A 14,386-nucleotide genomic window follows, 5' to 3' on the forward strand; every position below is an offset into this window, starting at 1 on the left:
AACTGGCATCATCAAGTTGTAGCACTCTCTCCAGCCTCCTCTGAGCGTGCTGATTTTCCCCAACTCAGTAATACACTTTACATGTTTTGCAGGATCAGCCTGTCCTAACCTAGCCCTACTTTAAGCCCCCATAGCGCTTTGTTCCCACTTGTGGCTCCCACCCCGTCTCTCCTGCTCTGAGTATGGAGTGGAGGGTTTCTCTCTTCCTTACGGTAGCCTCCTAACAGGACATTTTGTGGGAGTATCTTTGTATCCTTCTGAGCCTTGTACAAACTAGATTCTTCATATACATTTGTAACAGGTCAAATTGAAAAGCAAAAACACAGTATTAACTCTAACTTAAAAATAACCAGAAAATACATTGCCTCTGACACAAGCATGTTGGATAACCTCTCATTACACAAATCTGAGTGATCCCTTTTCTCATATCTTAGTTACATACAGTTGCTTCAGTTACTCTAAATACTTAACCAGTTTGGATTGGTAAACTTGAAAGCTGTTAGCAAATTCAGAGAATATATTCTAGATCTCAAAAGAACCAAAGTGTTACCTCTCTGCTCTGTCCCCTCCCCTTCAGAATTTAATCCTTCAGGAGCTTTGATCACCTTACAAATTATGTCAGTATCTTTTTATTAAAAACAGCCCAGTCTTCAGGAAATATCTTTAGGAATATATACTGCTCCTTGGTCTTTATCACCATATTGAATGAGTTCTATAATCTCTGTCATCCAAGAAGGGACCTCCTATGGCTAGGCTTCAGGGGTAACTCATACTCCCAGGGAGGTCTCTGCCTCCCGGAACACTGACCTGGATCATTTGTCAGGCTTCATTTTCACTTCTAAAGGCTTTTCTTAAAACCCCAAACAGCATGGGAGAATTTCCTCTCCAACTCTATCACCTCTACCATTTTTTCAAAAACCTAGACAGGAGTTTTGGACTTGGCTTCAAGAATCTCATCAGTGTTGGGGCACCTGGGAGGCTCAGTTGGTTAAGCGACTGCCTTCAGCTCAGGTCATGATCCTGGAGTCCCGGGATCGAGTCCCACATCGGGCTCCCTTCTCAGCAGGGAGTCTGCTTCTCCCTATGACCCTCCCCCATCACATTCTCTCTCAAATAAATAAATAAAATCTTAAAAAAAAGAAAAAGAGTATCATCAGTGTTATGTATAGAACAAAAAACTGGACATACCCAAAATATTCTATAACACGAAAATTAAATATAACTATTGCATTTTTTAATAGCAATCATAGAAGAAATATATTAAATGTTTGAAGTGGACAGAGTACATTACAAAGTAGTATATAAAGTAGAATCCTAATTCCAATTTGAAAAATACATACACTATGTCTATAGTGTATTTGCTTCTTTATGTATTCTACATTTTCTTTGGTGAACATGTTTTACTATTATCAGAAAATAATTTTTTAATCTTTACTTCGTTTATTATAAAAGCTGCACTTTAGCAAAACTAAAGGAGTTAACACCAAATAAACCATAATACTTTTAGTAAACTTTATTGTAAAGAAAAAAAAAAACACCATTATTTTATAATGATTTTTCTCACCCACAAGAACATGGGTGGCAACTAGTAACATTTTTATAAAAATATTTTATTTAGGACTTTAATTAAGACAATATGTACATTCACATTTTGTCTTCTGAATGTTTAATGGGGAGAGGTTCCCCTGAAAGACTTTTCCCCAGGAAACCCATGGTCTCTTGGGTCAACTGACCCATAAAAAATTCCATTAACATTCTGCCAATCTGGAGAAGATCTGTTTTCTTTGATCTGCCGTCATGTGTTCACAAGCTTCTAAAATGTTTGCTAAAATTAAGGTCTGCTGAATGGTTTTTGCCTTAACCCATATTCTTCCATTCATTCCAAATACTATCTCCAGTGGGTAGAGTTTTCCCACTTCCTGTAGGATTTCACAGTCTGGAGCCAGGAGCCTGGTGAAGAAATGGAAAAACTAAATTTAATCAAGTGGTAGAGTGTGACCTGACTCTCCTTAAAAGAAGATTCCTAGTTTCTGGACAATTCTCCATAGTTACTCAAAAACCCACCAACATCATCCAAGAACAAGGCACATGACATTTGCTGCCCCCTTTCATCCAAGCACAGTTAGCCGTATACCACAGGTCACAACAGTGGTTATATCCTCTACAAAGAAATCAAACTCCCTGTGTCACCAACTTTATAAAAAATGTAAAGTTCTTCCCCTATACTGTCAGCACCTTTTTTGTAGGCTTTAGAATCCTAGCTTTTTTATTATCTACGGTGCTAAAAGAACAGTTTAAGCTTATTTTCCTGTTAAGTTATTCCCTCGTATTAAATTCAGTACTTGGAGAGAAGCATTGACTTTCAAACCACAAGGGTGCTGCTTGGTTAATAAAATGCTTCTCTGTCTTGAACGAATTGTCCAAATCTGCAGAATAAGTAACAAAGAGAGGCATGCAACACTGAGCTCTAAGGCTCTAGGAGTAAAGTTCTTTAATAGGGCACAGCTTTGGGTAGATAAAGGTCTAAACACCTAACAATCTACCTCTGGGAACCATTAAATCTACCAGGACAGAATAGCATGAGCCTTATGTGAATGTATACATAAAATTTTAGAGCACACCGGCCTACCTGCATTTGACCCCCATTACTAGAAAAATCTGGTCATTTTGTACAATTGTAAATTGCATCTGTATTCAAATGACTTAGAAGGAGGAAATGCCAGTTTTCATATTTGGATTGAGTATATCAGCTATAAGGAACAGCGCACTTTCTGGGAGAGAAGCCCAGACTCCACACATATCAACACAAAAACTACACCACCAGATACATATGAATTTAATGTATTCACACGAAGAGAGAATGGGACTAAATGCATGAGTTTATAACTGTGCTGAAAATGGATACTGATTTTTAACTTTGAGGACATTCAGACATTGTTACAAAGAATCCAAACCCTAAAGATGAGTCAGCTTTCCAAGAAAGTATAATTATAAAAGACAGGCGAGCCAGAAGGCATTAGGACTTACTTTCTAATTAAGCCCAAAGTCACTTTAAAAAGAAGACCATCCTGTCCAATCACACCCATTCCACTGGCTCGTCCACAGCTGTCAATACAGACCATCTCTGGTTCCATATCTTTATTAGCAACCACAAATTGGCCATAGATGAGATCTCCAACCTAAAATGATAATTTAAAAACAGTTCATTTCCTCTCAGCAAATCATCACCCCCTTTTTTTCTTAAGATTTTATTTATTTGGGGCGCCTGGGTGGCTCAGTCATTAAGCGTCTGCCTTCGGCTCAGGTCATGATCCCAGGGTCCTGGGATCGAGCCCCGCATCAGGCTCCCTGCTCCACGGGAAGCCTGCTTCTCCCTCTCCCACTCCCCCTGCTTGTGTTCCCTCTCTTGCTGTGTCTCTCTCTGTCAAAATAAATAAATAAAATCTTAAAAAAAAAAGATTTTATTTATTTGAGAGAGATAGAGTGCATAAGCAGAGGGGAGAGGCAGAGGGAGAAGGAGAGGGAGAAGCAGACTCCCAACTGAGCAGGGAGCCCACCTGAGCTGAAGGCAGCTGCTTAACTGAACCACCCAGGTGCCCCTCAGCAAATCATTCTATAGGTGCTGCTATGGTTCTTTCTCACAGGCAGCAATGCCAGCCATCTATACTTCTGTGGCTAATGGACCAACTATCCTCCAGAATACCCATAGTCACTCTGGAGTTGTCTTTAAAAAGGCAACGTTAGGGCGCTTGGGTGGCTCAGTTGGTTGAGCGACTGTCCTCAGCTCAGGTCATTATCTCAGGGTCCTGGGATCGAGCCCCGCGTTGGGCTCCCTGCTTGGCGGGAAGCCTGCTTCTCCCTCTCCCACTCCCCCTGCTTGTGTTCCCTCTCTCGCTGTGTCTCTCTCTGTCAAATAAATAAAATCTTTTTAAAAAAAAAAAGGCAACGTTTAAGGGACGCCTGGGTGGTTCAGTAGGTTAAGCATCTGCCTTTGTTTGGCTCAGGTCATGATCACAGGGTCCTGGGATCGAGTCCCACATTGGGCTCCTTGCTCAGCAGGGCGCCTGCTTCTCCCTCTGCCTGTCGCTCTTTCTGCTTGTGCTCGCTCGCGCTCCCTCTCTCTCTGACAAATAAAATCTTAAAAAAAAAAAAGGGCAACATTAAGATGTGTACCCTCCTCAGACTGGCAGCTATCTCAAGACAACATCCTCTAGGGTTACACCATCCGATATAGTAACCATTACCCACGCGTAGTTATTTAAACTTACATTTAAATTAATTAAAGTTAGATATTTAAAAATCAGTTCCTCAATTACATTAGCCACATTTCAAGTGCTCAACAGCTACATGTGGCTACTGGCTACCATACTAGTCAGTGCGGATGTAAAACACTAGCATCATCACAGAAAGTTTTAGTAGACAGCACTATCCTAGGGAATTACAGAAGATTGGAAACCCTTGGCATGCAAATTATTCAAAGCAAAATGAATAATGGTAATTCACTGATACTTCATGCAAGACTTACTTAAAAACCTCAGATGGGGTGCCAGTGGCTCAATCAGTTAAACATCCAACTCTTGATTTTGGTTCAAGTTACAATCTCAGGGTTGTGAGATCAAGCCCCACATTGGACTCTGCCCTCAGTGTGGGGTTTGCTTGAGATTTTCTCTCTCCCCACTCTCTCTCTCTCAAATAAATAAATCTTTAAAAAAAAAAAGAACAAAAACCTCAGAGTTGAACTTCAAAATTATGAAACAAAGGGAACAGAGGAGAGAACTTGTTCTGTTGTGTATCTGCTATTCCTCGATGACTAGCAACTAAAGAGAAACAAAAACCTTCTCTGCACTTCAGAAGCATTTGGTCTTGGAGGGCAGTGGGGATGTACATATAAATAACAAAGTTCATTTAAGACTTTGTAGGTGCTAAAGTTATAACAAAGGTGCCTGTAGATAAGGGATGGTTTTACAGAGGTGGTGGTGTTTAGCCTGGGTCTCAAAAAATAAGCATCTGTTCCACAGGCTAAGGAGATAGAGCAATCCAGACAGAGGGGACAGCATGAACAAAGGTACTTATGAATTCAGTGGTGCTATTAAATAGTTCGGGGTGTGGGGGGGCTCAAGCATGGCTACATAGAAGATACAGATGAGGGAAAACTTCTGGAGTGTAATGCCAATGCAATCTGTAGGCTTTAAAGAAACCTTTTTTTTTTTGAGAAAGGGAAGTGTGTGAGGCTGTCAGCTCTCAAAAAGCCCAGATGGAAGAACAAAAGTGTACAGGCAGGAATGTTAATGAAGAGGTCACTGACCGAGTCTGATCAAAAAGTAGCTAACGTCTGGGGGTGCCTGGGTGGCTCAGTCGGTTAAGCAGCTGCCTTCGGTTCAGGTCATGATCTCAGGGTCCTAGGATGGAGCCCTGCAGCCGGCTTCCTGCTCAGCAGGAAGTCTGCTTCTCCCTCTCCCTCTGCTGCTCTCTCTGCTCGTGCTCTCTCTCTCTCTCAAATAAATAAAATCTTTAAAAAAAAAAGTAGCTAAGGTCTTAACTTGCAAAATGGAGCTATATATGGATGAATAAGCAGAACATCAGAGATAGAAACAAACAGGATCAGTAAAGATTAAGCAACTAAACACAAATGAAATGTTAGTGAGAAGGGGCAAAGAAACCACCAAATTTCTAGGTGGACAAAGTGTGGCTATGCTACCTGAAAAGCCCAAATTGAAAACTTGAGGTAACAAGACTGCTCCTCTGTCAGCTCCAAGAAGAGATTGTCGGGAAACAGTGACGTGACTGAAGTTGTGAGATGCCAGGCCCAGGACTTAACAATCAGGCTGCATGGCTGGCTGATATAGCAATTTGCACTACTTACCCCTCCTACCTCCCCAAGCCTATGGCTTACTTCCTTGTCCAGTGGATACGGACATAACAGATAACAAAAGATATAACCTTTCAACTCAGTAGAGATGAAACCACCCCCAATACAGCAAATGTAAAGTAAGTATGTAACTCTGGTCCCAGAGCTGGAGCACTGGAAGGAACTCCTGGAGCCTGAAGCAATTACACAGATGCTCAGAGATTACCCCACAGAACTGGGAAAATAGGTCACACTTAGGAGACAATTCAGGTAGGCTTCTGGATATTTCAGTGTTTCTGGATATTTTTATACTTACTTCTTTTTTAAGATTTTATTTATTTATTTGACAGAGAGAGACAGAGAGAAAGGGAACACAGGCAGGGGCAGTGGAAGAGGGAGAAGCAGGCTTCCCGCCAAGCAGGGAGCCCCATGCAGGGCTTGATCCCAGGACCCCAGGATCATGACCTGAGCCAAAGGCAGACGCTTAATGACTGAGCCACCCAGGTGCCCCATACTTTTATTTTTGAAACCAAAGGCTCCCATCATTACCTGCACATTTGGTCTGTTTCTTTTAGTTGCACCTTCAAATGCCAAGTAAGACAAAGATGCTGGCTCACTCCCTCCAACATCAACTTTGAATATATCTCCAGATTTAGCTGTCACTATGCCGATCACATGGTCTCCTTTCACTGGGACATACTACAAAAGAAAACAGAATAAAGGAACAGCCATAAACGAAAAAATCATTTCCAAGGTATCTTGGAAGATATCTTCAGCAAGTCTTTATTGGTTACTTTACTGTCATTAGAGTTATTTAGAAAATATTTTGAAATTCAAGTTTACAAATTAATACAAATCAACAACAAACTGATGTTACTCTCAGTAAAAGAAAAACAATCACATCATAAACTCTCTTTACAGCTTCTAATACTCTGTTCATTTCAGCCAGTATCCCGTATGTCTTGTATCCTTATTAGGAAGTCCCTAGAGCTTCTACTGGCATATTAAGTCCAGTGGTACAGGGGATCCTATAACCAAGGAAGGCTATTTCACTGTTAGACAGTTTTTCCCATATTCAAGTCCTTACTTATTCTAAGAGAAATTTAACTCCCTGGAACATCCACTCATTGAGCCTGGATTTCTGCCCTCTGGGACTCCAAAAGACAAGCCTGGTGCTCCCTGGCCTTTGAGATTTTAAAGGAATGACCATGTCTTACAATCCTTAAATTCTTAGACGTCAAGATTTCCAGTCTCCTTTCTCTCCTGGTCGCCCTTCTCAGGCCACGTTTCATTTGTTCACAGTGTTCCAAAGGGGATGCAGAGGTGGGCACATGACTACGGTGGCTCTAGACTAGCACTAACACAGAAGAGATCCGGGGTCCACCCCTGCTTCTTCCCAGAGCGAGGGAAGTACCACCTCTCCGGAGTCCCAACTCACCCGTTTTTGCTGTGAATCCACCCAGTACACGCCACCGCCGCTGCCGCCGCCGGGCTCCTTGTGACGGAGGCGGCCGCACTTGGTGACCAGCAGGCGGTCGCCATAGCGCCGCAAGCCCGGGCCGCACACAACGCGCCCCCGGGAGCGCGTCCCCGCATTCAGGCGCAGCGGTCGCTCTCCAGCACTTCCTGGGCCTTCAGCGTCCTCCTGCTCGGGCAGCAGCAGTTCCTCACCCGGGAGCACCACCTGACCTAGCACATTGCGCGCCGCCCGTGCCCTATCTCCTGCAAGGGATTCGGCCACAACACTCACCGCCTCAGCCATATCGGGAGCCACCAAACGCAATTTTCAGCTTCCGCTTCCGGCTCCCTGTCCAATCGCCAGCCTGCTCAAGGATTTCCGTTTCCGGTAGTAGCGGTCTATTGGAATTGAACCTATGTCTGTGAAACCTGATCTCTGTGCGCTGGGGTCCTGCTACGGTGGCTGTGATAACTCTCGCCCGTCACCCATCTTGCGGTCTTTCTGCAGAACAGTACGAGGAACACAGCTTAAATCGATGGCAGATCCCTTCCGCCGTTTCGGGTTGCACCGCAGGATACTAACACGCTCCCACGTATGCTTCCGTGGGAACCTTGAGGACTGAGCAGAGGGACTTCGGGATTGATCCTTTCCTTCCAATTCCGCCCTCAGAAGGAAAAGTATTTTCCTTTTTCAAAATAAAACCTTTTTTGGTGGTTGCTAGAGAAGATATCTGTTCACATTGTGGAAAACAGAGAATACAAAGAAAATAAACCAAAGGTATTAGTCTTGCCCCGCATTTGTCTCCTGCGAGGCTGTGAGCTCGTTCTCACTTTGTAACCCAGGGTCTAGCACCTAAATAGATAGTACCTGATGAATGAGTGCATATTAACATTTTGGTGTGTATTTCTCCCCAAACTTTTCCCCTGAAAATATACACATACACATGAGCATTTCCACATAATTGAGCTACCCCTACATGGCCTGGGGGAAATCAGTAACTGCAACTAAATCCTTGCAGCTACATTCCCTGAAGCACACTAGTTGCCCAGGTGAGAAGCAGTTGAATTCCAAATCCATAGCACATCAGGATCGTTCTTACTTGAAATCACTGTTTCCTCTGTACACTAGCATCTCCAATTAGCTCTTGGTCAGATTCCCCAGCAGGGCTGAGTGCTTGTGGGGACTGGGAGGGCTTGGCTTTGCCTATCTCTTTGAGGCATTGGCTTCCAAGATGAATTTTTAGATTTGGGGGACGTTTAAGACAGATCATCTCTAACTTACCTTCCAAATTTGGCAAAATGCTGGCGAGCCAACTGAGTAAGCGTATTAAGAGGAAAACTGAAATATAGATTTTGTTGTTTTGCAGTCAGATTGTCGTAGGAGCATATCTTGATCGGTTACCCTGGCAGGAGGAATGGTGCAGATATTTTTTCCCTCCTCCTCACTCCAACCCAGCTCTAAAGGACCTGCAACCAGTAGGTATTCGATGACCAAGACTGCCTGAATCGTGGCTGACCCAAGGCCATGCCCAAAGTGGGCTCAACGGCCTCTGGTCTGGGCCAAGCAGAGAGAGAGGTCGGTAAATGATGCCAGGATTGTCCCTCGCGCACCCCATACTGAGAGAGAAGTCTTTGGAAGAAAGTTGGCCCAAAGCTGGCTAAGGAGGCCTTTAAAGCCCACCACCTTTTGGGGGCGGCACTTGGCTCATTCCCAAGTCGACAGAAGAAACCCGAGGCCCAGAGGTGGGCAGTCGCCTGAAGACCGGAAGCTGGGGTCGGAAGGGGCCGGCCTCAGCGCCTCGCGGGTGGTGCCCTCCCTACACGCCTCCAGGGGCGGGCCCAGACGGCGAGGCTCGCGGGAAGGCGGCTTTGTTTTGAGGCGTGTGCTGCCGGGTCGGTGCTTCGCTGCTTCCGTGCCCTGTGGCCGCAGGTGAGTGAAATCGCACGGCCGGGGCTGGCGTGGCAGGTAGGGCCTGGGGATTGCGGAGGTCCGCCAGCGTGCGGGCGAGTGGGGAGCCGTGGCCTCCTGCGAGTGTGTGGAGGCCTTAACGCTCCTTGCTGCGGCCACGGACTGACGCTACGTGCGGTTCATCCTTGGGGTCCAGTTGGGCCGCGGTTATGAAGTTTGTGTTTCCAAACGGCGCGTGCTGCCGTTTCTGGATGCAGAAGTGGCCGTGGGGCTAGGAAATGCAGAGGAGGCTGGGCCCTGGGCCCATGCAGTTAATGCAGGCCTCCCCGGGTGGAGAGCAAGCTTAAGCTGCCAGCCCCCGCGTCGGGGCTTCCCAGCAGATCGGCCCAGGTGGATTAAGCCCATTCCCTGTTTGGGAGCGGCCCGCTTGGAGCCGGAGCTGTAAGGGTGGTGCTGTCCTCGATTGCTTGTGGTGTACACCTCCCCACTTTCAGGATTTTCTTCCACAAAATTACCAGATTGATCTTCGGAAAAGTTGGGCCGGACCGTAGCCGTCCAGACGATTTCCCAAAACTTCCTCTTTAGAAATCTTTACGACTTGACAGGCTGGAAAAGTAGCATTTCATGGTTGCTTTTCTTTGTTGACTGGTGAAATTGGGCCGTTTTGTTTAGGTTTTTTTTGTTTGTTTTTTAAGTAGGGTCCACGCTAGGCTTTGGCTTGAACTAGACCCTGAGATCAAGACCGGAGCCGAGAGCGCCTGGGTGGCTCAGTCGGTTAAGCCTCGGACTCTTGGTTGTGGCTCAGGTCATGAACTCGGGATCCTGGAATCAAACCCCGCCTAGACTCCCTGCTCAACAGGGAGTCTGCTTCTCCCTCTGCCTCCCCCCACTCCCGCTAGTGCACGCTCTGTCTCTCAAATAAATAAATAAAATCTTAAAAAAAAAAAAGACCTGAGCTGAGATTAAGAGTTGGACACCCAGTCCACTGAGCCACCCAGGCACAGGAGTGGGCCGGTGGGGGGGGGGGTTGTTTTCTCCTTTCAATCAACAACACTAGTCGGCATTTGGCATTTGCTCTGAGCCGGGAAGTGAGCTGAGGAGTCTATTGAGTCATGGCCCCTGCCCTGGGGGAGTTTGCTGTCTCCACATGAAAATATCAAGGGTTAGGGTGGCTGTAACAACCTGATTAGGGTGTCAGTCCCAAGGGTAGAGAGGTTGAAATGGTTACCACTCTGTGGGGAGGAAGGTGCCAGGATAGGTGTCCCAAAGAATGTGATACCTGAGTGAACCTTTAAGATTTTTTTAGTCTTAGGACAGCTGGGTGGCTCAGTTGGTTAAGCATCTGCCTTCGGCTCAGGTCATGATCCCAGTGTCCTGGGATCGAGTCCCGCATCGGACTCCTTGCTCAGCAAGGAGCCTGCTTTTCCCTCTGCTTGTGCTCTCTCTCTGTCTGAAATAAAGAGAAAATCTTTAAAAACAAAACAAAAAATTTTAACTCTTTTTCAAATTACAAACGATCTACATGCTGATTTATATACAGATATTAAGAGTCCATGTAGGGCGCCTGGGTGGCTTAGTCATTGAGCGTCTGCCTTCGGCTCAGGTCATGATCCCGGGGTCCTGGGATCGAGTCCCACATCGGGCTCCCTGCTCGGCGGGAAGCCTGCCTCTCCCTCTCCCACTCCCCCTGCTTGTGTTCCTGCTCTTGCTGTCTCTGTCTCTGTCAAATAAATAAATAAAATCTTAAAAAAAAAAAGAGTCCATGTAAGTATTGTGTCTTTATTCAAATAAAGAATTTAAATGTAAATGCTTACAATTATCACTTACAAGTGAGTCTCCTTGCTACCAGTGTTTTTAATCACACATAATCATGGCAAGTAAAACTAACGAGAGCTTTAAAGAGTATAAGAATAGCTGATGTAAGGAACAGCCATTATGCCTAGTAGTGAGTTAGCACATCTGAGGAAGGCTCTTCCTGCTGTCCAGGACTGGTTGAGACCTTGTTGGAGAGGACATGGTCTTGGTTCATTAAATAGTAAGAAGTCACTGGGAACCTGTGCCAGTGGAACTTGCTTAGAAATCCACCCTCCAGGGGCGCCTGGGTGGCTCAGTTGGTTAAATGTGCGGCTCAGGTCATGATCTTGGGGTCCTGGGATCAGCCCCAAGTCAGGCTCTGCGCTCAGCAGAGAGTCTGTTTCCTCCCCCGCCCCTCCCCCCGCTCCTGTGCATCCACTCTTGCTCTCTCTCTCTCTCAAATAAAATCTTGAAAAGAAATCCACCCTCCAGCACTTGCTGACAATGCTAGGGTTCTGGGGAAAGCTATTCCTGGGGGAGTGTCTCCTGGAAGGCTCTGTTACAAAACTGCCTGATAGGGTGCTCAGGAAAACTGCTGGCTGCTGGGTGCCTCTGGCCACCGAGAGAAGCCGGAGCAGATGGTGGAGAAGCTGCCACGCTGCAGGAGTATACCAGAATGAACACTGGAACCAGTAAGCACAACCTATTCCTCCTGAAATGCTTCTTCAGGGCCTTATACCTACAAAACTTGTCTTTGTGTTAGATAGCAAAGAAAACATTTTTTAAAGGCCCAGATTCATTTTCTCAGAGCAGTAAGGGTGAGTTTAGAGCATTGTGGCAGTACACTGATAACTGGCTCATGGTCTCATGAAGTTGTGAGATCAACAGACTTGTCAGTAACAGCAGTAAGCCAGATGGCTTCATTGACAAATTCTACCAAACATTTAAAGAATACCCATTCTTCACAAATTCCTTCCAAAAAAAAGAAGGAACATATACCAACTCATTCTATATGAGGCCAGGGTTACCCTGGTATCAAAACCAAAGATACCACTGGAAAAGGAAACTACAGATTAATATCCCTTATGAATATAGACACAAAATCCTCAACAAAATAGGAGCAAACTGAATCCAGCATTATATTAAAGGAATTATACATCATGACCAAATGGGATTTATCCTAGGAATGTAAACATTTGAAATCAATTAGCATACCCTACCAAAGGTGAAAACCACATTATCATCTGAATAGATACAGAAAAAGTATTTTAAAAGTTCAACACACTGTCATGATGAAAACACTCAATAAAGTAGGATTAGAAAGGAACCTCAACCTAATGAAGGGCATCTACAAAAACCCACAGCTAACGTCATACTTAGTGGTGAAAGACAGAAAGCTTTCTCTATAAGATCAGGACGAAGACAAGGATGTCTGCTCTCTTCACTTCTATTCAACATTGTACTGGAGGCACTATCTGAAACAGTTGAGCAAGAAAAACAAAAAAAGGTATCCAGACTGGCAAGGAAGAAGTAAAACTGTTTCTGTTTGCAGGTGATATGATCTGGTATGTAGAAAACTCTAAGGAATCCATTAAAAAAAGCTGTTAGAACAAATGAGTTCAGCAAGGTTGCTACATTCAAGAACAATATACAAAAATCAACTGCATTTCTATATACTTGGAAAACTGAAATTAGGACAGCAATTCCATTTACAGTAGCATCAAGGAGAATAAAACATTTGGGAATAAATTTAACAAAAATACTAAACTTAAACTCTGGAAATTACAAAACATTGAAAGAAATTAAATATCTTAATAATTGGGAAGTTACCTCATATTCATGGGTCAGAAGATTTAATATTGTTAAGATAATATTCCCCAAGTTAATGTACAGATTCAAAGTAATCCCTGTCAAAATCCCCACTACCTTCATTGCAGAAATTAACAAACTGATTTTAAAATTAATATGGAAATTCAAGAGATCCAGAATAGCAAAAACAAACAGACAAAAACTTGAGAATCAGAACAAAGCTGGAGAACTTCCACTTCTGATTTTAAATCCTACTACAAGGCATTTTAAATCCTACTACAAGACTTTCAGGAATCAAGACAGTACTGGCACAAGGATAGACATAGATCAAGGAAAAAATTCGGAACATAGAAGTAAACCCTTACATTTGTGAGCAACTGATTTTTGTTATGGGTGGGATGAGACAATTCAGTGAGGAAAGAAAAATATTTCAACAAATGGTGTTGGACCAGTTGGATATTCACATAAAAATGATGAGTAAACTCTTAGAAAAAAACATGTTTTTGTGACCTTCGATTTGGCAGTGGTTTCTTAGATATGTTACCACCAAAAGCACAAACACCCAAAGGAAAAACAAATTGGACTTTATCAAAATTAGAAACTTTTGTGCTTCAAAGGCATTATTAAGAAAGTGAACACGGGCATCTGGGTGGTGCAGTTGGTTAAGCATCCAACTCTTGGTTTCGGCTCAGGTCATGATCTGGGAGTCCTGGGATAGAGCTCTGCGTTGGGCTGCGGGAGAAGTCTGCTTGTAATTGCCTCTCCTGCTGCCCCCCCCCCCACGTTTCTTACCCCCCACCAAAATAAATAAATACTTTTTAAAAAATGAACAGAGAACCCACTGAATGGGAGAAAATACTTGAAAATTATCTGATAAGGGACATGTATCTAGAATATATAAACAACATCTACAGCTCAATAATAGACAAGTGACCCATTTTAAAAATGGGCAAAGGATCCAAATTGACTTTTTTTTTTTTTAAGATTATTTATTTCACAAAGCAAGAGAGGGAACACAAGCTGGGGGAGTGGGAGAGGGAGAAGCAGACTTCCTGCTGGCTTCCCGCTGAGCAAGAAGCCTGATGTGGGGCTCGATCCTAGTACGCTGGGATCATGACCTGAGCCGAAGGCAGACGCTTAATGACTGAGCCACCCAGGTGCCTCTCAAATTGACATTTCTGCAGAGAATATAAATGAATGTCCAGTAAGCACATGAAAAGGTGCTTAATGTTATTAGTCCAGGAAATGCAAACTAAAACCACAGTGATAACAGTATTTTGCCCCCACTAGGATGGCTATAATCAAAAAGATAATAACAGGTGTTGGTGGTGATGTAGAAAAATTAGAACCCTCATATATTGCTGGTGGGAGTGTCAAATGATGCAGGCACTTCGGAAAAGTTTGACAGCTCCTCAAAATGTTAAACATAGAGGTACCATATAACATGACAATTCCACTCCTAAGGATGTACCCAAAAGAACTGAAAGCCTATGTCTCCACAAAACTTTCATTTCTTCTGAGTGACACCAAGTCACATATAAATATAGCCAAAAAGCACAATGTAAATG

General features: G+C 44.0%; 1 protein-coding gene across 1 annotated transcript; it reads right to left on the reverse strand.

The window, feature by feature from the left end:
• Positions 1-1,498: 1,498 nt before the first annotated feature.
• On the reverse strand, positions 1,499-7,617 carry EXOSC3 (exosome component 3). Its single transcript, XM_028108638.1, has 4 exons — positions 7,287-7,617; positions 6,398-6,547; positions 3,028-3,179; positions 1,499-1,950 (listed from the first exon to the last, which is right to left on the reverse strand). The coding sequence occupies exons 1-4, from the start codon at positions 7,608-7,610 to the stop codon at positions 1,749-1,751; spliced, it is 828 nt and encodes a 275-aa protein (XP_027964439.1). The 5' UTR covers positions 7,611-7,617; the 3' UTR covers positions 1,499-1,748.
• Positions 7,618-14,386: the final 6,769 nt, after the last annotated feature.

This window comes from Eumetopias jubatus, unplaced genomic scaffold (assembly GCF_037043125.1).
Source record: "Eumetopias jubatus isolate StellerSeaLion01/CBP00866 unplaced genomic scaffold, mEumJub1_p1.0 scaffold_15, whole genome shotgun sequence".
In the NCBI taxonomy this organism is placed as follows: domain Eukaryota; kingdom Metazoa; phylum Chordata; class Mammalia; order Carnivora; family Otariidae; genus Eumetopias; species Eumetopias jubatus.